The sequence below is a fragment of the Corylus avellana genome, chromosome ca7 (assembly GCF_901000735.1).
Source record: "Corylus avellana chromosome ca7, CavTom2PMs-1.0".
NCBI lineage: Eukaryota > Viridiplantae > Streptophyta > Magnoliopsida > Fagales > Betulaceae > Corylus > Corylus avellana.
Window position 1 is genome coordinate 4,050,050 of NC_081547.1, and position 20,913 is coordinate 4,070,962.

Below are 20,913 nucleotides of genomic sequence, written 5' to 3' on the forward strand. Positions count from 1 at the left end.
ATATCATAGCCTTTGTTTTGATTTACTAATTATTTTAAAATTTTAAATTAATAAAAAAATTATGAATTCAATCATTTAAATAATATTATAATAAGCTCAAACTCATCCACACCTTCAAGCATGAGAGTATCTAAATTGATTTACCATGATAGTGAATGGCCATAGAAATGAATTATTTAAAATAATGGTGAATGAGTTGGTAAGTCACCTTGGAATTGATACTCTATCTTTAATATCTTAACTTGATAAAGAAAGTTTGACCACAAATATTAATTATATAGTTGGAAGAAAATCGAATGTTGGCTCAAAACAATGGTAGACACGAGAGGTAAAAATATTACATCTAAATGATAAGATTCTCTCCCAAGAAATGGAAATTATTTATTTTTTTATTTAGATTTTGTTTTGTTGTATTTTTAATTATATAGTTGTATTTTATCTGTAGATTTAATTGATAACAAATTAAGAGCATAAAATTCTTACAACACAGCATAAAACTTTGAAAATTTATAGTAAAATGCTATAAGGTTACAAAGTTATAAATACCAATCAGAATTTATCATAGCCAAATGCTATGAGGTGATAAAGTCATAGATATCAATCAGAAAATTCTTACAATTAAGTGCTATATAGGACTTCAAGTTTCTGTTAACCCATGTACCAGATCTGCACCGAGCAGATTAGATCTAGAACATGAGTAGCCTATATCCCAAAACACAAAAGGTCAAAAAAAAACAAAAAAAACTAAAAATTCAGCCATGAGAGATAAACCCCCACATCGATCTACTCCTTTTTCAGCCCAAAAGTCAAGAAACAATTCACATCATCAATCCAAAGGCCAGGACACAAAAAAAAAAAGACTTCCTAGACATCCTTAAGAAGACCTACCTTGGCGGATAAAAACGATCAAATCTAAGTTTAGAAACTAAATCTAAATCTACATTTACAAACTAGATCTAAATCAAACCCAAAAAAACAGAGACCCAAAAGATCATAGAGAAGACACCGAATCAATAACCTTATATTTATTTAAAGAAAGAATCTTGGACCTATGTTGAAAACATATCCCTCCCTCATGCCTCCCTCATGCCATGTCTTGCCCACTTTGCCCTTGAAAAAGAGAGAGAAATCTCATCGTAATAAACGATCTGACGTCTGGAATTTCTTGACCTTAGACCGTTACACGTGGACGACTCTGATTTATCCTTTTACAGCACCCAGCTTGTCAACGCTCCCAGTCCCTAGATCAAAAGACCCTCACTTCTCCAGCTATCCCTTCAACAATTTATATAATCCCCCGGGACTCCCCACTTCCGCCCTTAAAGATCTGCTTCAAATTCTGAGCTTAAAGTTTCATTTATTGAAGCAGGCAAGTTAACTATTTTCCATTTTGTTTATTCACTTGATTATTTGATTGTGTAACTACTAATTCTTAGCTTGGAGCTTGAATCTGCCATTTATTTTGAACTGAATGCAAATGTTTTCTTTTTCTCTCTGTTTTGTTTTCTTCGGTTTGGAATTCCAATTCTGTGGGATTTGGAAGTCTGGGTTTTGCTGTGGAATTGTTCTTCTGGGTTTAATGAGTAGGACCTGAGTTCCGAAACCAAACCAGATTTGGAATTCCACTTTGAATTCCAGTCCGAGCATTAGGTGCTTGCTGCCAAACTCGGCTGCGCATTTGATTTGTTTTCTTCGATGGATCGGTATAAAATTATCATCCACAATGATGGAAAGATAGACCTTTGGGATTGTAGCTCAAATGGGTTGTAGATAGATTGTAATGTACTTCGAGACCTTTTGGGATATTGTAAATGGAGATTTAATTTCTCAGAAAGTTTTAGAGGAGCTAGTTTGTTAAGTTTTTGTTGGAAGCATTGTGATATTGTGGATTTGGTGTTGCAGAAAAATATCTTGAGCGAAATGGCCATCAGGAAACCTGGTTTAATTGCTTTATTTGATGTGGATGGGACCCTTACTGCTCCAAGAAAGGTACCGATTTTCTTCTCTGATTCATTTTGTTTGTTAATTTTGTTCCATTATTGTTTATATTATTATGGTCACAGCAGCATAGGATATATGTAAGCAAGTTGTTGTTTCTTAGATTTATTGCATGAAAGTAACATTTCCATGCATCCGCTTGAAATTGTCTTTGATGCAACTTTTTTCCACTCAAATGCTAGGTGGTCACCCCAAAGCTGTTAGAATTCATGCGGGAACTTCGAAAGGTAATTGCTTAGCTATAAGAGGGGATTTTATGGGACTCTTTCTTGTATTCTCTTTTACCAACACTAAGAAGGCATTTGATGAGAGATATTTCTGCCTGCAGGTTGTGACAGTCGGAGTCGTGGGAGGATCTGACCTTATTAAAATATCAGAGCAGCTTGGGAAGACAGGTTTGCTCGATCTAGCTCTTAGTCATTGGCTCATAAGAGAAAGTGAGATGAGCTAGGAACCCAAAATCTGTTTGATTATTCCATTTGTTTCAACATGATCTAAAAATATACTTTGGTTCTTAGCTTTCAAATGCATTTTTCATGTGAATATTCGTCATGAACCTTGACAATCAAGCATTATCTTTTCTATGGATTATAAATGAGTTTTAAGTCTAAACTTTATAAGCATTATCCGATTGGTTTTCAATAGTTCTCAAAATCAGGGCCAAATGCAGTTGTCTACTTCACAATTTTTCATATGTACATGACTATACTATTAAGTGTCTCTTTTCTCTTTGCAGTTATTGATGACTACGATTATGTATTTTCTGAGAATGGTCTTGTGGCTCATAAAGATGGGAAGCTTATTGACACCCAGGTACTGTTTACTGCACAAACCCAGAATACAAAGAAAGCAGTAACATTTGTAACTGATGTTTATAAATTTAGATATCCACAAGAGACTTGAGCTAGAAGTGTCAAGATGGTTTTATTTAACTTGGTATGCTAAACTTCAAAAAGCAATTGATGCTTGTATACTAGTCCTTTGCTGACCTTTAACCCTTCCCTTTGACTTGTAATTTGCTCAGAAAAAAAGAGTCCTTTGCTGATCCATTGTGTACATCCCCCATGGAAGTGTTTGTTATTCTGGACAATTATGTATCACCTCCTATTTTGTTATTACACATTACCTAAGTTTGAAAATGCCTTTGGGTTGGTTTTGGCCTTTAAGGTGCTTGCCAACTATAAATTGCTTCTTTGGGAGTTATAACAAAACTTTATTATCTTTTGCATCCTTGTTTCTTAGTTTGATATATATTACCTTAATGGGTTTTGTTTCTTCATTTGTCCAGAGCTTAAAGACGTTTCTTGGAGAAGAGAAACTCAAGGTAATGACCTTCCTGTGTTAAATAAACGAACTGTTCAGTTTCTTATTTGGAAAATGCCCAATGTTTTATACTCTTAGGACACCTGGGATGGGTCTCTTGCACTTGTCCTTACATTTTCAGTGACTAGAACAATTAATTTCTCCCATACATGCTTGCTTGGATGCAAAGACCTCATCAACAATGACTAGAAGCATCTTATTAGTTGTTCTTCTGCGAGCCTATAGTAATAATGGATAGTGAGAATGGCTATGGGTGTAGGTTATAGAGTTGTATGGTAGACTAAAACTCTGTACAAAACATTTTCTAGCATACCATATTTATCAATTCCTTCTCCTGATGGATTGAAATTGTGCAGGAATTTATCAATTTTACACTCCATTATATTGCTGACTTGGATATCCCTATAAAGAGGTTAGTGTAAAGCCTAAGTATGTTTGTGTGTGTATTTTAAGCTTGGTAAGATTTTCTTTTTATATATGTTTTTAGGGGAACATTTATAGAGTTCCGAAGTGGCATGATCAATGTATCACCAATTGGGAGAAACTGCAGCCAAGAAGAAAGGGATGAATTTGAAAAGTATGACAAGGTAAAGAATCTTTGGTTCTTTTTGTTTCCCCCCCAAAATATCAAATTCTAAATTATTCTATTATCATAGAATTAACTTTTATGCGTTTGGGTATGCAATGTGGAAAAACACATGAAAATGATGTTTCAGGTTCTCAACATTCGACCGAAAATGGTTTCTGTGCTTCGTGAGAAGTTTGCTCACCTTAACCTTACATTTTCAATAGGAGGACAAATAAGTTTTGATGTGAGTTGTACTTAAAGATTATACTTTATCTTCATTATGTTGTGATGAGTCTTGATTTGGCCATAAATCAGAAGGCAAGTGAAAGTGCCATTGAATCTAATTAGGTGCATAATTCTTGTAACAGGTTTTCCCTCAAGGTTGGGACAAGACATACTGCTTAAGATACCTGGATGATTTTCATGAGATCCATTTCTTTGGTGACAAAACTTACAAGGTCAGCCCTTTAGTCTCATCATTATCTCTTTTGATTATTTTGATAAGTGATTTTGTTGCTTTCCAATATGGAGTTATGGTTCGATCCTGTTATATTGGACAAATTACTCCTTAGTCTCTCATAAGAGAGATGTAGATATACATCCTGCATGACATAGGAGTTCACGCATTTTATTTCTTATTTGTACATATATAAAAATCCTGTAATTCAAAATGTTGATAATCTTATTATGAAACTTGGTGGTATTTTCTTACTTTAAACCAAACTGTGGCCCCTTAAATTTTGGTTGATCAACTCTTTTTGGCATTTAGATATATATTTTGCTGCAAGTACTTGGCCACATATAATTTTAGTCTCGAAATCGACCAGTAGTGTTTTCATACCTGTATTATTTACCGTTCTTCACTTTGTTCTTCCTTTGTTCATACTAATGGAAGAGTTCTGGTTTTTTGTTTGAGCAGGGTGGGAACGATCATGAAATTTATGAATCAGAACGAACTGTCGGTCACACAGGTGAGATCCACATCTGAATTTCAACACATAAACAGGCTCCTTTGGAAGTGAAAAATCATCCATTTTTGCCTTTTAGTAGCATCTAAATGCACAATCCCATCATATGTGGACTAAGTACAGGACTAAGTGGTGGTGACACCAAGATTGACAATAGAGGACGTAAGATGACATTATTTCCAAAAGTCTTAAGATTTATCGTACATAGAAAATGTCAAAAATTTGTTTCAAGTGCCAAGCACACAAAAATGGATTCACTCCAAATGCAGTGAATTAGAACGGGTTGATTCATGATTGCTGAGAATCCAAAGATCAGTTGTTTCTATTTGTATTATCATATTGTTATTGACTATATGTTTTTTCCTTTCTCAGTTACCAGTCCTGAAGATACAATGGAGCAGTGTAAAGCTCTGTTCCTTGCAAATCCCTGAGCATTGGGCAACTTTTTGATTTTCCAAATTTATGCCATTTGTAATTTACATGTATGAATAATCAAGTTAGGCGAAGGATTCCTTTCTTTGTAAAAGAAGTACTGTAATTCATTCTTGAACTATGATATCTATGTATGCATGCTTTTATCTGATAAGCAATTACATTGTGATTTCTTATTCATTCACTACAGTACATTCTGTTTGGCATATGGGGTTCATACAATCTCCCCAAGATGTTGGATTTTTTTTTTTGGGGTGGTATCATTTCCAAAAACTAGTAGGAAATCCTTCAACTTCTGTGGGCTCTAGTGAAATAAAATATAAATTAAAAACCTCAATGTGTCCATTAAAAAATAAAATAAAATGACAAAAGCGGCTTTTTAGATTTTTGTGTTTATCATTAAAATAAAAAACTGATTTTCATTATCCTTAAAATTTATCTGAGCAATTACTCAGTTTGGTATTGTTAATCGTTGTTTTTCTTTTTGGTAATTACTAATTAGCCATTTTTAGATCTTGTTTTTCTTCCTCTAGAAAGCAGCTTCTCATTGTTCTTTATGGGTTTCTTCATTTAAACGGCATTCTAAAACAAACCCACAAAGAAGGGAGACCCAAAAGATCATAGAGAAGACACCGAATCTATAACCTTACATTTATTTAAAGAAAGAATCTTGGACCTATGTTGAAACATATCCTTCCCTTATGCGTCCCTCATGCCATGTCTAGCCCACTTTGCCCTTGAAAAAGAGAGAGAGAGGGAGAGAAATCTCTTCGTAATAAACGATCTGACGTCTGCAGTTTCTTGACCTTTGACCGTTACACGTGAACGAATCTGATTTATCCTTGTACAGCACCCAGATAGTATGTAGTTTCGCAGCTTGTCAAAGATCCCAGTCCCTAGATCAAAAGACCCTCACTTCTCAAGCTACCCCTTCAACAATTTATATAATCCCCCGGGACTCCCCACTTCCGCGCTTAAAGATCTGCTTCAAATTCTGAGCTTAAAGTTTCATTTATTGAAGCAGGCAAGTTAACTATTTTCCATTTTGTTTATTCACTTGATTATTTCATTGTGTAACTACTAATTCTTAGCTTGGAGCTTGAATCTGCCATTTATTTTGAACTGAATGCAAATGTTTTCTTTTTCTCTCTCTCTCTTTTGTTTTCTTCGGTTTGGAATTCCAATTCTGTGGGATTTGGAAGTCTCGTTTTGCTGTGGAATTGTTCTTCTGGGTTTAATGAGTAGGACCTGAGTTCAGAAACCAAACCAGATTTGGAATTCCACTTTGAATTCCAGTCCGAGCATTAGGTGCTTGCTGCCAAACTCAGCTGCGCATTTGATTTGTTTTCTTCGATGGTTCGGTATAAAATTACCATCCACAATGATGGAAAGATAGACCTTTGGGATTGTAGCTCAAATGGGTTGTAGATAGATTGTAATGTACTTCGAGACCTTTTGGGATATTGTAAATGGAGATTTAATTTCTCAGAAAGTTTTAGAGGAGCTAGTTTGTTAAGTTTTTGTTGGAAGCATTGTGATATTGTGGATTTGGTGTTGCAGAAAAATATCTTGAGCGAAATGGCCATCAGGAAACCTGGTTTAATTGCTTTATTTGATATGGATGGGACCCTTACTGCTCCAAGAAAGGTACTGATTTTCTTCTCTTATTCATTTTGTTTGTTAATTTTGTTCCATTGTATTGTTTATGTTATTATGGTCACAGCAGCATAGGATATATGTAAGCAAGTTGTTATTTCTTAGATTTATTCCATGAAACTAACATTTCCATGTATCCACTTGAAATTGTCTTTGATGCAACTTTTTCCACTCAAATGCTAGGTGGCCATTCCAAAGCTGTTAGAATTCATGCGGGAACTTCGAAAGGTAATTGCTTAGCTATAAGAGGGGATTTTATGGGACTCTTTATTGTATTCTCTTTTACCAACATTCAGAAGGCAGTTGATGAGAGATATTTCTGGCTGCAGGTTGTGACAGTCGGAGTCGTGGGAGGATCTGACCTTACTAAAATATCAGAGCAGCTTGGGAAGACAGGTTTGCTCTATCTAGCTCTTAGTCATTGGCTCATAAGAGAAAGTGAAATAAGGTAGGAACCCAAAATCTGTTTGATTATTCCATTTGTTTCAACATGATCTAAAAATATACTTTGGTTCTTAGCTTTCAAATGTATTTTTCATGTGAATATTCGTCATGAACCTTGACAATCAAGCATTATCTTTTCTATGGATTATAAATGAGTTTCAAGTCTAACCTTTATAAGCATTATCTGATTGGTTTTCAATAGTTCTCAAAATCAGGGCCAAATGCAGTTGTCTACTTCACAATTTTTCATATGTACATGACTATACTATTAAGTGTCTCTTTTCTCTTTGCAGTTATTGATGACTACGATTATGTATTTTCTGAGAATGGTCTTGTGGCTCATAAAGATGGGAAGCTTATTGACACCCAGGTACTGTTTACAGCATAAACCCAGAATACAAAGAAAGCAGTAACATTTGTAACTGATGTTTATAAATTTATATATCCACAAGAGACTTGAGCTAGAAGTGTCAAGATGGTTTTATTTAACTTGGTATGCTAAACTTCAAAAAGCAATTGATTCTTGTATACTAGTCCTTTGCTGACCCACTGTGTACATCCCCCATGGAAGTGTTTGTTATTCTGGACAATTATGTATCACCTCCTGGTCATTTTGTTATTACACATTACCTAAGTTTGAAAATGCCTTTGGGTTGGTTTTGGCCTTTAAGGTGCTTGCCAACTATAAATTGTTTCCTTGGGAGTTGTAACAAAATTTTATTATCTTTTGTATCCTTGTTTCTTAGTTTGATATATATTACCTTGATGGGTTTTGTTTCTTCATTTGTCCAGAGCTTAAAGACATTTCTTGGAGAAGAGAAACTCAAGGTAATGACCTTCCTGTGTTAAATAAACGAACTGTTCAGTTTCTTATTTGGAAAATGCCCAATGTTTTATACTCTTAGGATACCTAGGATGGGTCTCTTGCACTTGTCTTTACATTTTCAGGGACTAGAACAGTTAATTTCTCCCATACATGCTTGCTTGCATGCAAAGAACTCATCAACAATGACTAAAAGCATCTTCTTCTTTTTTTGATAAGTAATGTTTATATATCAAAAGCGCAGAGGGGCGCAACCCTAGTACACATGGAGTATACAAGGAAAACGACTAGCTAGAAGAACAATGACTAGAAGCATCTTATTAGTTGTTCTTCTGCGAGCCTATAGTAATAATGGATAGTGAGAATGGCTATGGGTGTAGGTTATAGAGTTGTATGGTAGACTAAAACTCTGTACAAAACATTTTCTAGCATACTATATTTATCAATTCCTTGTCCTGATGGATTGAAAATGTGCAGGAATTTATCAATTTTACACTCCATTATATTGCTGACTTGGATATCCCTATAAAAAGGTTAGTGTTATGAAAGCCTAAATATGTTCGTGTGTGTATTTTAAGCTTCGTAAGATTTCCTTTTTATATACGTTTTTAGGGGAACATTTATAGAGTTCCGAAGTGGCATGATCAATGTATCACCAATTGGGAGAAACTGCAGCCAAGAAGAAAGGGATGAATTTGAAAAGTATGACAAGGTAAAGAATCTTTGGTTCTTTTTGTTTCCCCCCCAAAATATCAAATTCTAAATTATTCTGTTATCATAGAATAACTTTTATGCGTTTGGGTATGCAATGTGGAAAAACACATGAAAATGATGTTTCAGGTTCTCAACATTTGCCCGAAAATGGTTTCTATGCTTCGCGAGAAGTTTGCTCACCTTAACCTGACATTTTCAATAGGAGGACAAATAAGTTTTGATGTGAGTTGTACTTAAAGATTATACTTTATCTTCATTATGTTGTGATGAGTCTTGATTTGGCCATAAATCAGAAGGCAAGTGGAAGTGCCATTGAATCTAATTAGGTGCATAATTCTTGTAACAGGTTTTCCCTCAAGGTTGGGACAAGACATACTGCTTGAGATACCTGGATGATTTTCATGAGATCCATTTCTTTGGTGACAAAACTTACAAGGTCAACCCTTTAGTCTCATCATTATCTCTTTTGATTATTCTGATAAGTGATTTTGTTGCTTTCCAATATGGAGTTATGGTTTGATCCTGTTATATTGGACAAATTACTCCTTAGTCTCTCATAAGAGAGATGTAGATATACATCCTGCATGACATAGGAGTTCACGCACTTTATTTCTTATTTTTACATGTACAGAAATCCTGTAATTTAAAATGTTGATAATCTTATTATGAAACTTGGTGGTATTTTCATACTTTAAACCAAACTGTGGCCTTTAAATTTTGGTTGATCAACTCTTTTTGGCATTTAGGTATGTATTTTGCTGCAAGTACTTGGCCACATACAATTTTATTCTCGAAATCAACTAGTAGTGTTTTCATACCTATATTATTTACCGTTCTTCACTTTGTTCTTCCTTTGTTCATACTAATGGAAGAGTTCTGGTTTTTTGTTTGAGCAGGGTGGGAACGACCATGAAATTTATGAATCAGAACGAACTGTCGGTCACACAGGTGAGATCCACATCTGAATTTCAACACATAAACAGGCTCCTTTGGAACTGAAAAAATCATCCATTTTTGCCTTTTAGTAGCATCTAAATGTACAATCCCATCATATGTGGACTAATTACAGGACTAAGTGGTGGTGACACCAAGATTGACAATAGAGGATGTAAGATGACATTATTTCCAAAAGTCTTAAGATTTATCTTACATAGAAAATGTCAAAAATTTGTTTCAAGTGCCAAGCACACAAATATGGATTCACTCCAAATGCAGTGAATTAGAATGGGTTGATTCATGATTGCTAAGAATCCAAAGATCAGTTGTTTCTATTTGTAGTATCATATTGTTATTGACTGTATGTTTTTTCCTTTCTCAGTTACCAGTCCTGAAGATACAATGGAGCAGTGTAAAGCTCTGTTCCTTGCAAACCCCTGAGCATTGGGCAACGTTTTGATTTTCCAAATTTATGCCATTTGTAATTTACATGTATGAGTAATCAAGCTAGGCGAAGGATTCCTTTCTTTGTTAAAGAAGTACTGTAATTCATTCTTGAACTATGATATCTATGTATGCATGCTTTTATCTGATAAGCAATTACATTGTGATTTCTTATTCATTCACTACATTACATTCTATTTGGCATATGGGGCTCATCCAATCTCCCCAAGATGTTGGATTTTTTTTGGGGTCATTTCCAAAAACTAGTGGGAAATCCTTCAACTTCTCTGGGCTCAAGTGAAATAAAATATAAATTAAAAACCTTAATGTGTCCATTAAAAAATAAAATAAAATGACAAAAGCAGCTTTTTAGATTTTTGTCTTTATCATTAAAATAAAAAACTAATTTTCATTATCCTTAAAATTTATCTGAGCAATTCCTCAGTTTGGTATTGTTAATCGTTGTTTTTCTTTTTGGTAATTACTAATTAGCCATTTTTAGATCTTGTTTTTCTTCCTCTAGAAAGCAGCTTCTCATTGTTCTTTATGGGTTTTTCCTGAGCAACGACGCTCATTTTTTCTTCATTTAAACGGCATTCTATTGCTCAGGAACCCAAAAGAACAATACCGTTTTAAAATGGTTTTCCCTTTTCCGCCAATGTTCTAGTTGTCGTTCATATTCCATTTAAACGTCGTTTTTCCTCATCTAAGAAATTACCTGGAACGGTAAGGTATGAAACGAACCTTCCTTCTTCTTCTTCCGCTGCGTCCTCACTGATACACTGATAAATACTCTCTCTCTCTCTCGCTCTCTCTCGACAATAGAATTCCATGGCTTGCGAGGCAGAGGATCAAAGCCCTAGATTCTTCGTAGCAGTACACGTAGGCGCGGGTTATCACTCTCCTTCCAACGAGAAATCCCTCAGGTCCGCTATGAAACGCGCGTGCCTCGCCGCTGCTTTAGTTCTTCGCAAGGTCTCTCCCTCTCTCTCTCACACACACACATTTCACTTTCCATTGCTTCTGTAAAACATGCATATTTCAGACGAAGCAAGGAAATGTTTGGTTTTGATGAGGACGATGATCGTGTCTTTAATTGAAAATATTTGAAAGCTAGGAATTTGATTGCGCTATAAATATATGCTTGACGTGTTTTGGTCTATTTGGTTCAGGGCTCCGGCAGTTGCTTAGATGCTGTTTCTGCAGCTATTCAAGTGTTGGAGGTATAGTTTCTTCTTTCCACATACGCTGTATGTATGTATATATGTATCCGTTTGTTCATTTGTTTATCTATTTGGCTGCGTGTTTATTGTATGATGCTGTTGTTATCATGCTTAGGATGTAATTATTCTTAATTCATATTATATCTCGGAATATTGGAGTGTCAATAAGTAAGCATAACCAATTTTCGAGAGGCTTTTCCGCTTATACTTGGGGAAAGAATTATTTTGGCAGTTAACACAGAGCAGGTTATGTCAAGTATGGGAATTCATTGTGTGATCTCTGAATTTGAGAGGATCTTTGGTTCCTCAGAAGCATCTTTTGTCTTTAGAATTTTTGGAGAATTTTAAATCTACTCGGTATGATATAGTAAGTTGCAGAATGGAATTTTCCTTTTTGAAGTTACAAAACATGTGGTCCTCAAATAGCAAGTGAGTGGAAGTTTAGCAGGAAATTCTAATTTGGTTTGCTGATTTTGGATTCCAAGATGATTTGATATTGCCTCTTTATTTTCTTTTACGAAGGATTAGAGGCTTTTCATTTTACCAAGAGGAGAACCATTTGATGCTGTGTAAGCTTTCATGTAGATCTGTTATATCATGTTTAGCGAGTTTTAATGATACCACTATTTCATTGAAGGATGATCCTAGCACAAATGCGGGTCGAGGCTCCAATTTGACAGAAGATGGTCATGTGGAATGTGATGCCAGTATTATGGATGGTGATTCTGGAGCATTTGGGGCTGTTGGGGCAGTGCCAGGTATTCATAATGCTATGCATTGGATATTTTATTGAGTTAACCAATTATGTTACGTGTCATCAGCAATTTCTTTGGTTTATATGATTCTGTTAACAAATTGGGCTTTACATTTTAGTTTGCAATCTTCATTTCACATAAATTTACTGAATGTCACGTGTGACATGGAAAACAAAATGTAGTTATTAATGTCTGTTTCGTATGTTGTAGACCAGGCATTCGAAATGCCATCCAGATTGCTACTTTATTGGCCAAGGATCAAATTATGGGATCTTCTTTGTTGGGTCGAATACCTCCCATGTAATGATTGCTCTACGTTGCTTCTCTTTTAACCTGTTGGAGGACTATGTCACTATGGCTCTTCCCTTTCATAAATCTGTTTTACTGTCCATTTCTAGATGTCTATATCCCCGAATGTATTATCAATCTTCATGAAATAGTCACTTTTCACTTGGGGATACATCAGTTTGCTAATAGTTTGATGGCAGATGATTTAATCAGAAGAACAAAAGTTAAACTCTGATGAAAATTAGTTATGTTCTACTAACATGAGGACTAATTTCAACTTCTGAATTCTTTTCATTTTTTTTTCTTTTACTTCAATCTTATTCCTGCAAAAATAATACCATGTTGCACAGCTTCTTGGTTGGTGAAGGAGCTCGAACATGGGCAAAGTCCAAGGGCATTGCTTTGCCAGCAACTATAGCCGAGGCTGACAAGGTCCATATCTTTTATTTTTTCACCTACAATTTTGTAACCTCTCACCCAACTCCAAAGGAGAGTAGATAACATATATCATGTCAAATATGTCAAGTTTACCTTTTAAAGTCACTTATCTTTCAGCTATAGAAATAGTTCTTGCTTATAACAATGGGTAAATTGATCTTGTGCATTTTGAAATAGTGGCTGGTTACAGAAAGGGCAAAAGCACAATGGAAAAGGTATAAAGTAATGGTTGATGATGCCAAAGCTAAAACAGAAATTCCTGCTGTGGGTATTTCTTGCAGTCTACAAGATACTGCTGCAATACCAGGTATTCCATCTTAGTTTGATTTTGCAAGGAGCGATTCATTCCATTTCAAAACTGTGAAGGTCTGTAGCGTGAACATTATCTGCACATCTGCCTTTTCTGGTAAGGGAAGCTGATAATACTATCCACCTTCCCGCTTTACACATGGTATTTTACCTGTGTTCTTTGTTGGTCCATGGTGCTTCTTAGGAGTATATTAGATTTAATCCTACCCTATGCAAGAAATTACTTAGTTCATAAATTAAAACTTCGCATTAAACAAATCACATTCGACGAACCTTAGGTTCATAAATCATTCCACATGTCTCTATCAGTTTCATTCTGGTGATGTTGCCTGGCATTTTCATATATATATAGCTTTGTTTGCTATATGCATAATACTGCATCTAGGTGGCTATAAGCTTATATTAGGGAACATTTTTAAGATTGAACTTCTCACAAGTGGACTATGAAAGTTACATTAATCATGTGTTTCTGTTATCAAGTATACGTGGGCTTTAACCAATTTTGTAAAAGCATCGTGTATGGTAGCTCTTTTTTTGTTTTGAATCAATAATTCAAGACTCCATAGAACTTTTATTGGATTTTTTTGATATTGCTGATTGTTTGATTTCCCTCCCGGGGGTTCTATGACTGAGTTGCATTTGTCTTTTGGGTTTAGAAGTGCAACCATGTATACCAAGTTCTTTGGAAGAGGATTGCGTCATGGACACTGTCGGAGTTATTTGTGTCGACGCTGCAGGTCACATAGCAACTGGGGCATCAAGTGGTGGTATTGCACTGAAGGTAATGAGGCTAGGCTTCTTGTGATATACATTTGTATTTCTTTACCGGCCTTCTTCAAGTATTGTAGATAATATCTAACTGGTCTCTCATTAAAAACACAGGTTGGTGGGCGTGTGGGACTAGCAGCAATGTATGGCTCAGGTTGTTGGGCATCCTCAAAAGGTCCCTTTGGGGCTCCTTTTATGGTTGGTTGTTGTGCTTCTGGTGCAGGAGAATACCTAATGAGAGGTTTTGCAGCTCGGGAGTGCTGTGTCTCATCATCAATGTATGCATCTCTATAATGAAAAAAAAACAGTTATAGCTTTTACTATCCTGAACATGAACCTTTTTTTGGTATCAGCGTCGGCCGACATTTAGCCTTTGCTTATTTATTATGTTGTAGTCTCAAACCTCCAAAAGAAGAGGTCAATTTCAAAGTGAGTCACAATTCAGAGTTTAAACTGTGTTTATCTAGTTGTTGATGTTATATTCTGTTCTCATGGGTTTAAACATGAGATGATACCTGCACTTGAGTATCTAACTTATTAAGTCTTCACTAGTTGAATCAAAATTGGCCTGTGATTACATGCCACTTACAAGACGTAGACATGATGGACAGAGATAAATAGAGACAGAAAGGGCAGCTTTTAATCATTAACAATTTTATCATTTCCCTAATTGAGTCTTTTGTAATACTAATCATCCATGTAAAGCGCATGATATGAATTTGACATGGTTATATTCATTATGTAGATCACAGGCTGGTCCTGCCTCTGCTTGCATGAAAGTTTTACGCTCTGTTGTTCAAGAGAGCAGTCAATACGGTACTGATAGAAGTGCTGGGATTTTACTTGTGCAAGCTGATGCTCCCATAATTGTGAGGCTGTTGACTTTTACTTTTCTATTAGCTTGTCTGGAAGGAATATGTATTTATTTGTTGCTTTAGGTTCCAGGAAATTTGCCAAAGCTCAAAGCTGTAGAGATTGCGGCTTCTTACTCTTCCTTGTCTTTTGGAGTAGGATATTTTGGAAACTCTATGGAACGGCCCAAGGTATCAAAATATGTTGAATTAACCTCTCTTTATTTCGTATTGCTAGCTTGCTATCAATTTTGAACCTAAATAGGAAGAAGAAAATTTGCTTGACATCAATCTCTGTGATACAGGATCATAAATCCCGTTTGACTTTGGACTAGTAGAAACTGACCTAAAACCATCAAACATGCCAAGTGGCAGTCAAGATGTTTCTTGACCATGAATGGCTTACACTGTGATCATCCAAAGAAATTATACCTTACAAAGATACTAAGAAGATTTTCCTGAGGTAGGTTAGAAGAATGTTGAGAGTTCAGTCGATTGTAGTGGGCTTTCTTAAAATTGAAATAGAAAAGAGAATAAACAATCACATTAAGCTGCATCATTTGCCTGCCTATTAAGCTCAATTGATTTCTGACATGGATTTAGAACCATTCGAAAATCAGAACCTACATTTTCTTCCTGTTATTGTCTTTCAGGTTTCAATTCTTAGGAGTACAAAACAGCAAAGCAAAACTGGGATAGACCATTTTGAAGCACGCATTGATCTTGTGGGTGAAAAATTGCAGTGACTACTGTTCTGTTTCTGGATTATTAGTGAAGAACAGGGCAAACTCATTCATATTCAGAATTGGAACTTAAGATCATCCGGCCACTGTTTGGTGGGTAGTGGTATTTCCAAAGACCCCCTGTTACTGGCTTGCTGCTTCACATAGCTCTTGCCTCCGGTTGCTGAAGCTAATGACCGACCAAGAATTGAAAGTCAAGAACAGGTGCTACCAACAACAGGGTCCCCCAATTAGACTGGCTGCAAAATTTGATGATGCTGTTCACAAATAATTGGTTCAAGCTTTTGAGTTCAATTGATGGATTAAAAAATTTCATTACAAATGGCTATTATATTTCTACTTTCAACTGAATTTAGAGGCACCTACTTTGAAATGTTTGTCGGCAAATGTACAGATGTTAAAATAGTGATTGCTTTAATTGTTTTATAACATGCAATCTCCATTAATAGAGGAAATTGGATGAGGACCATATTTATTCAACTCTCTTAAGAGTAAAGTGAGAATTTGGATGCTAATAGATTAAGAGTAATGCCATATATATACTATACTCACATCTCACTGAGTCAATATAAGCTTATGGACACTGCTACATTAGCCCAGTGAGATGAGAGTATAGTATATAACATATTTATTGACTAATTCTCCATCTTGGGTGACCTTGTCTCTATCAAAGAAAAACAAAACGGAGAAGAAAGTAAAATGATCATCAACATTCTCTGTTTTCTGAGCCTCACGAGGCTCAGAAAACTATAATTCAAAATTTAAGCATCGGACATAGCATATAACTTTTAGTTGGTTCCAGGGTCAAACCAATTACAGTAAGATCAAATGTAACAGATAGTTCTCATGGTAGCAATCTCTAAACACCATTCCACTCCTGTTTAAGGGTAGATGATAGCCGATAAATGCCGATTTTCACTTCAGATGCAATAACCTAATCACCATGTTTGCAAAGTCCCAAGCCTCCCATGAAACCAGCGCTTGCGTGGTTGCATAATCAACATCATTTATAAACCAAGGGACGATGCCGCCTATTGACTTCATCTAGAGACTCTAATATAATTCATTTCAAAAATGTAAACAACCAATGCTGAGATGAACTGAATTTGTGAACGAGGCATCTTTCCTTGTAACAGTAATTCAGAAAAATTCATTGGAAGTTGTGGATCCTCTTTGCTGAGGTGAGAGTATTTGAGAGAAGCATTGCTATTGTCATTGGACCTACTCCACCAGGAACTGGAGTAATAGCTGAAGCAATCTTGCAGGCCTCCTCGTAACAGACATCTCCAACCAAACGGTAACCTCGAGGGCTTTTGGTATCCTGTCACACGCACACACATGACCAGCTGAGCAATTTGAGTAACCTTGAGGACATTTGAGTAATTTCTTCTGTTCTCTTCCACAAATTTTTGAGGGAGGAAAATACAAACTAAGATCTGTGTGTGTGAGAGAGAGAGAGAGAGAGAGAGAGAGAGAGAAGTAATTAATTATGATGCAGAAGATCACAGAATTCTGCACACCTCAACTGGATTAATCCCAACATCAATAATCACTGCACCAGGCTTTATCCAGCTGCCCCTAATCATATTTGGCTGGCCTACAGCTGAAATAATAATATCTGCTTGTCTTGTGAACTCCTCAGGGTTCTTGGTTCTTGAATGGACAATACTGATGGTAGCATCTTCCCTCTAGCAATGTTTAGAACGCACATAATGATTTCATTGGAACAGAAGTGAATCTAATCATCAAATAATAATGCTTGGATGAATGAAGTCTCACTTGTAGCAGTAGAGCAGCTGGCATTCCAACAATATTGCTCCGGCCAATTACAACTGCCCTCTTGCCTTTGATACCAATGTCATATCTGTGCAACAATTCTATGCATCCTTTTGGTGTGCATGGAACAAACAAGGGTTCCCTATCCCGCATAGCTAGACGGCCAATGTTCAGTGGGTGAAATCCGTCCACATCTTTCTCAATGCTAACAGCATTTAAGATGTTCTGCTCATTCATATGCTGGTACAAATTCCAAGAAGACAAGAAAATCAGTTTCTTCATGAATCAAAGGCAGAAATAATTTTGAGGGTTCATACAAATTATATACAAATCTCTGTATATAATATTTGGCACACTCTATAACATCAAAGTTATACTGTCAAAGGGCAGTTAGTCATCCAAGGAAAAATGCATCTTCACAATGTTTTGTATACTATTTTCTCAACAAATCAATAACAGTCAATGGGCCACAATATCCACAGAAGTCCAAACACACCCTGATATTTAACTCAATAGTATCATAGCATAAACTTTATACAGACATGTACATGATAAGATCCATATATACATGTAAAAAGAAAAAGGGCTAATAACCTTGAAAACTTTATATAGAGCATACAAATTTACAGAATCACTAATAAATCGACTGGAATAATGATATTAATAACACACATTTTTCTCTAAATAAGAGACTTAACTCGACAAAGCCTTTATCCCAACTAACTGGTGTCAGCTATATAGAAAAGAATTACTGATTAAACCAATAGACATTAGCATGCGTTTATAGAGCCTATGAGGCATTTCAAAATATTGGTAAAGACCGCAGGATAAGAGGACTGTAAAATTTTTACAGAAAGCGTGACTTTCTTTTACAGTATAAAACATACTCCTATTTACTTTTGCATTGTAGCATGTTTCACCAAAGGAAATAAGAAGTTCAATTTAGAAGCGTACAGAAGGCAGAGGTAACTGAACAAGGATTCCATGAACTGAGGGATCATCATTGAAGTCTGAGATAAACTTGAGAACTTCTTGCTCTGTGGAATCTTCTGGCAAACGCACCTCAAAAGAATTAATCCCCACTGACTCACTAGCTTTTTTCTTATTGCGTACATAAGTTGCAGAGTCCTTCCTATCCCCAACAAGGATAACCGCTAATCCAGGAATAACACCTATTGCATCCTTCATTCTAGATACTTCAGCAGTTATCTCATCTCTGATTTGCTTTGCAACTGATTTTCCATCAATCACTTTAGCAGATGCTTCAGTAGCCGTTGATGCTGTACAAATAATCAATTATAATTACTCGAGCAAGAGACTTAAAAGACCAACAAATAAATTAAAGAGATTACAGCATGTTCACTTGGCAAACACGACCAACTGGCCTGATCAATAGGCAACACTAAATGCAGTAAAACCACTGTTGACATACCTGGATGTGAATTCCAGATAAGAGGTACTAATTAGTATATACCACTAAACAGTGAGCACTATCCAAATATCAGTTTCTTCAGACTCCAATTCTCAACATCGAAAGACAATACTATTGACAAAGACAGTAATTTGAGAAACCAGAACCGTGATTCATTGCACATATTCGACAAAATGCCCCGAATGAATAAAAGCAGAAAAGGACAAAAACGTTGTCAGTGTTAAGGGAATATATATATATATAAAAAAAAAAAAAAAATTCTCAGGTTCTAAGGTTTCCGACATTTTCTGAGCAACCAAACAGAAACGGAAGAGAAGGGAAGGGAGGGAAAGGGGACTCGTACCGGTGACGACTGGAGATGGTGAAGTAGAGGAGTGAAGAGTGAGGGTTCTCGAACTCGGAGAGCAGCGGCCAGGGGGTCCCACATGGAGACGTCCCACTGCTAACCGGCTAAGAGAAACGACGCCGTGTTGGCGGCTCAACGGGAGGAGCCGGGCGGTCGCGGAGGACGAACAGTCGCTGAAAATCATCGAAACCATTTGATAACAAATATCTGCTCTCCTTAGAGGACAGTGTTCCGGGAAGAATCTCAACGTCGTGTCTGCGAGCGGGTGTAGAATACCAGAGAGAATTTTCGGTTTCCCTGCTTGGAACACACAGCTCACTTTCCAAAGCGGGTTTGCGTTTATGGAAGAAGGACGATAGGGACCCAATTATTTTGCTCAACTTTGAGCCAATTTTTGCTTTATTTTTTAATTTTAAAAAAAATGACATTATTAAGAAGAAAAATATTATTTTTTATTTTTTTTAAAATACCAAATAAAAGAAGAACCAAAAAATATATTATTGCTTCACACATTTTTTTCATTTTTCATTTAATTTTTTTTAATTAAATAATAAGGCAAAATAATTGGGTCTTTAGCATTTTCCTTGTGGAATGGGAGTTAATTTCCATAGAAAAGGAAACGGCATGCCCTTTGTTTATGCTAGAAACATAAATGACAGGTTTAGTTGAGGCACCTGAGCCATTTGGACTTGGCCGAGGTATCTAGTATGTATTCTCCTCGGCCCGAGTGATCAACGGGGAGAAACCAACACATTGCTTTTGTGTCTCGAGATCAAACCACACTTGTATTAGGCTACTACGTCACAGCATTTGGGCTGTCTAATTTGCCCAAAGGTTTTTTTTTTTTTTGGTAATATAATTTGCCCATAGTTAATTTGCAAGAGATGTTCTCTAGTTATTAAAAACAGGATTTCCTTATGAGAAAGGAACGTTAGTGTCGCAGGGCGGAGGGAGGCTCGACCCCCAAAAATTACCCTTACTCCCCAGTAGAATCTTTTTTTTATATACTCTAGTTGCCCACCCTCAACCATTTATCAGAGGCATCGACGTTACCGGCAAGGCAAGAGAAGATAATGTTTCCTTATATCAGATTGACTTCAATTAGTTTGAGAGCTAAATCTTAGAAAGTTAAGTTAAACTCACGAAGAAGAAGATTAAAACGGAGCATTTAAAATCGCAAGGTTGAGGATTGAAAGTTTAAACGTATAGTTTCATCAAAGCACTGTTTATTACACGCATTGTTTCATTAAAACTTGAGAAACAGTAAAACCTTTAAAACGCAACCTTCAGCCATTTAGAGCGAGTCGTGACTTTTTGTTTCTTATTTTTAATTTTTTTTTTTCTATGCTATACAGGAAAGGGAAAGAAACAAATTTTTTGAAGATTAAAAAGTAACTTACTAGCGTAGAATAGAATAAAATAAAATACCTTGAGTCAAATTATAGCTACCGTAAAAATAAAAAATAAAAATAAAAAATTGAAAGGTTAGATCAAATTCGAAGATTTGAAGTTCGGGGTAAAACTAAAAAACATAAAAATTTAATTTGGGTAAAAATGTAATTTTCAAGGATTATATGGACATTTACCCAAAAAAAAAAAACCTGGAGAAAACATGGGAACATGGTAGTTCCGCCCTTGAGCATATATACAAAAAGACCTTGTTAACCATAATTTTTCA

At 35.8% G+C, this 20,913-nt stretch overlaps 4 protein-coding genes across 9 annotated transcripts; 3 read left to right on the forward strand and 1 right to left on the reverse strand.

Moving 5' to 3' along the window:
• The first annotated feature begins 1,168 nt into the window (after positions 1-1,168).
• LOC132186829 (phosphomannomutase) lies at positions 1,169-5,473 on the forward strand. Its single transcript, XM_059600918.1, has 12 exons — positions 1,169-1,369; positions 1,903-1,989; positions 2,181-2,225; positions 2,327-2,393; positions 2,735-2,811; positions 3,287-3,322; positions 3,678-3,733; positions 3,809-3,908; positions 4,038-4,133; positions 4,258-4,347; positions 4,809-4,860; positions 5,230-5,473. Exons 2-12 carry the CDS (start codon positions 1,921-1,923, stop codon positions 5,286-5,288), a joined length of 747 nt encoding a protein of 248 aa, XP_059456901.1. The 5' UTR covers positions 1,169-1,369; positions 1,903-1,920; the 3' UTR covers positions 5,289-5,473.
• A 527-nt stretch (positions 5,474-6,000) lies between these two features.
• On the forward strand, positions 6,001-10,488 carry LOC132188431 (phosphomannomutase-like). The gene is made up of 12 exons (XM_059602876.1): positions 6,001-6,313; positions 6,850-6,936; positions 7,129-7,173; positions 7,275-7,341; positions 7,683-7,759; positions 8,182-8,217; positions 8,690-8,745; positions 8,825-8,924; positions 9,053-9,148; positions 9,273-9,362; positions 9,823-9,874; positions 10,245-10,488. The coding sequence occupies exons 2-12, from the start codon at positions 6,868-6,870 to the stop codon at positions 10,301-10,303; spliced, it is 747 nt and encodes a 248-aa protein (XP_059458859.1). The 5' UTR covers positions 6,001-6,313; positions 6,850-6,867; the 3' UTR covers positions 10,304-10,488.
• A 421-nt stretch (positions 10,489-10,909) lies between these two features.
• LOC132186428 (putative threonine aspartase) lies at positions 10,910-16,161 on the forward strand. Of its 6 annotated transcripts, none has more exons than XR_009440751.1 (12): positions 10,910-11,281; positions 11,479-11,529; positions 12,167-12,287; positions 12,500-12,584; positions 12,923-13,004; positions 13,188-13,317; positions 13,976-14,100; positions 14,202-14,365; positions 14,833-14,956; positions 15,033-15,130; positions 15,244-15,401; positions 15,592-15,680. XR_009440751.1 is itself a non-coding variant. In XM_059600401.1 (12 exons), the coding sequence occupies exons 2-12, from the start codon at positions 11,138-11,140 to the stop codon at positions 15,682-15,684; spliced, it is 1,224 nt and encodes a 407-aa protein (XP_059456384.1). In that variant the 5' UTR covers positions 10,924-11,037; positions 11,132-11,137; the 3' UTR covers positions 15,685-16,161. The 6 variants fall into 6 exon arrangements, 3 of the variants coding, with proteins under 3 accessions (XP_059456386.1, XP_059456384.1, XP_059456385.1); XR_009440749.1 differs by having other exon boundaries at positions 10,915-11,281; positions 15,026-15,130; XM_059600401.1 differs by lacking the exon at positions 15,244-15,401 and having other exon boundaries at positions 10,924-11,037; positions 11,132-11,281; positions 15,026-15,130; positions 15,592-16,161.
• A 210-nt stretch (positions 16,162-16,371) lies between these two features.
• On the reverse strand, positions 16,372-19,598 carry LOC132186430 (bifunctional protein FolD 4, chloroplastic). Its single transcript, XM_059600404.1, has 5 exons — positions 19,233-19,598; positions 18,412-18,737; positions 17,461-17,697; positions 17,202-17,369; positions 16,372-17,002 (listed from the first exon to the last, which is right to left on the reverse strand). The coding sequence occupies exons 1-5, from the start codon at positions 19,426-19,428 to the stop codon at positions 16,832-16,834; spliced, it is 1,098 nt and encodes a 365-aa protein (XP_059456387.1). The 5' UTR covers positions 19,429-19,598; the 3' UTR covers positions 16,372-16,831.
• Positions 19,599-20,913: the final 1,315 nt, after the last annotated feature.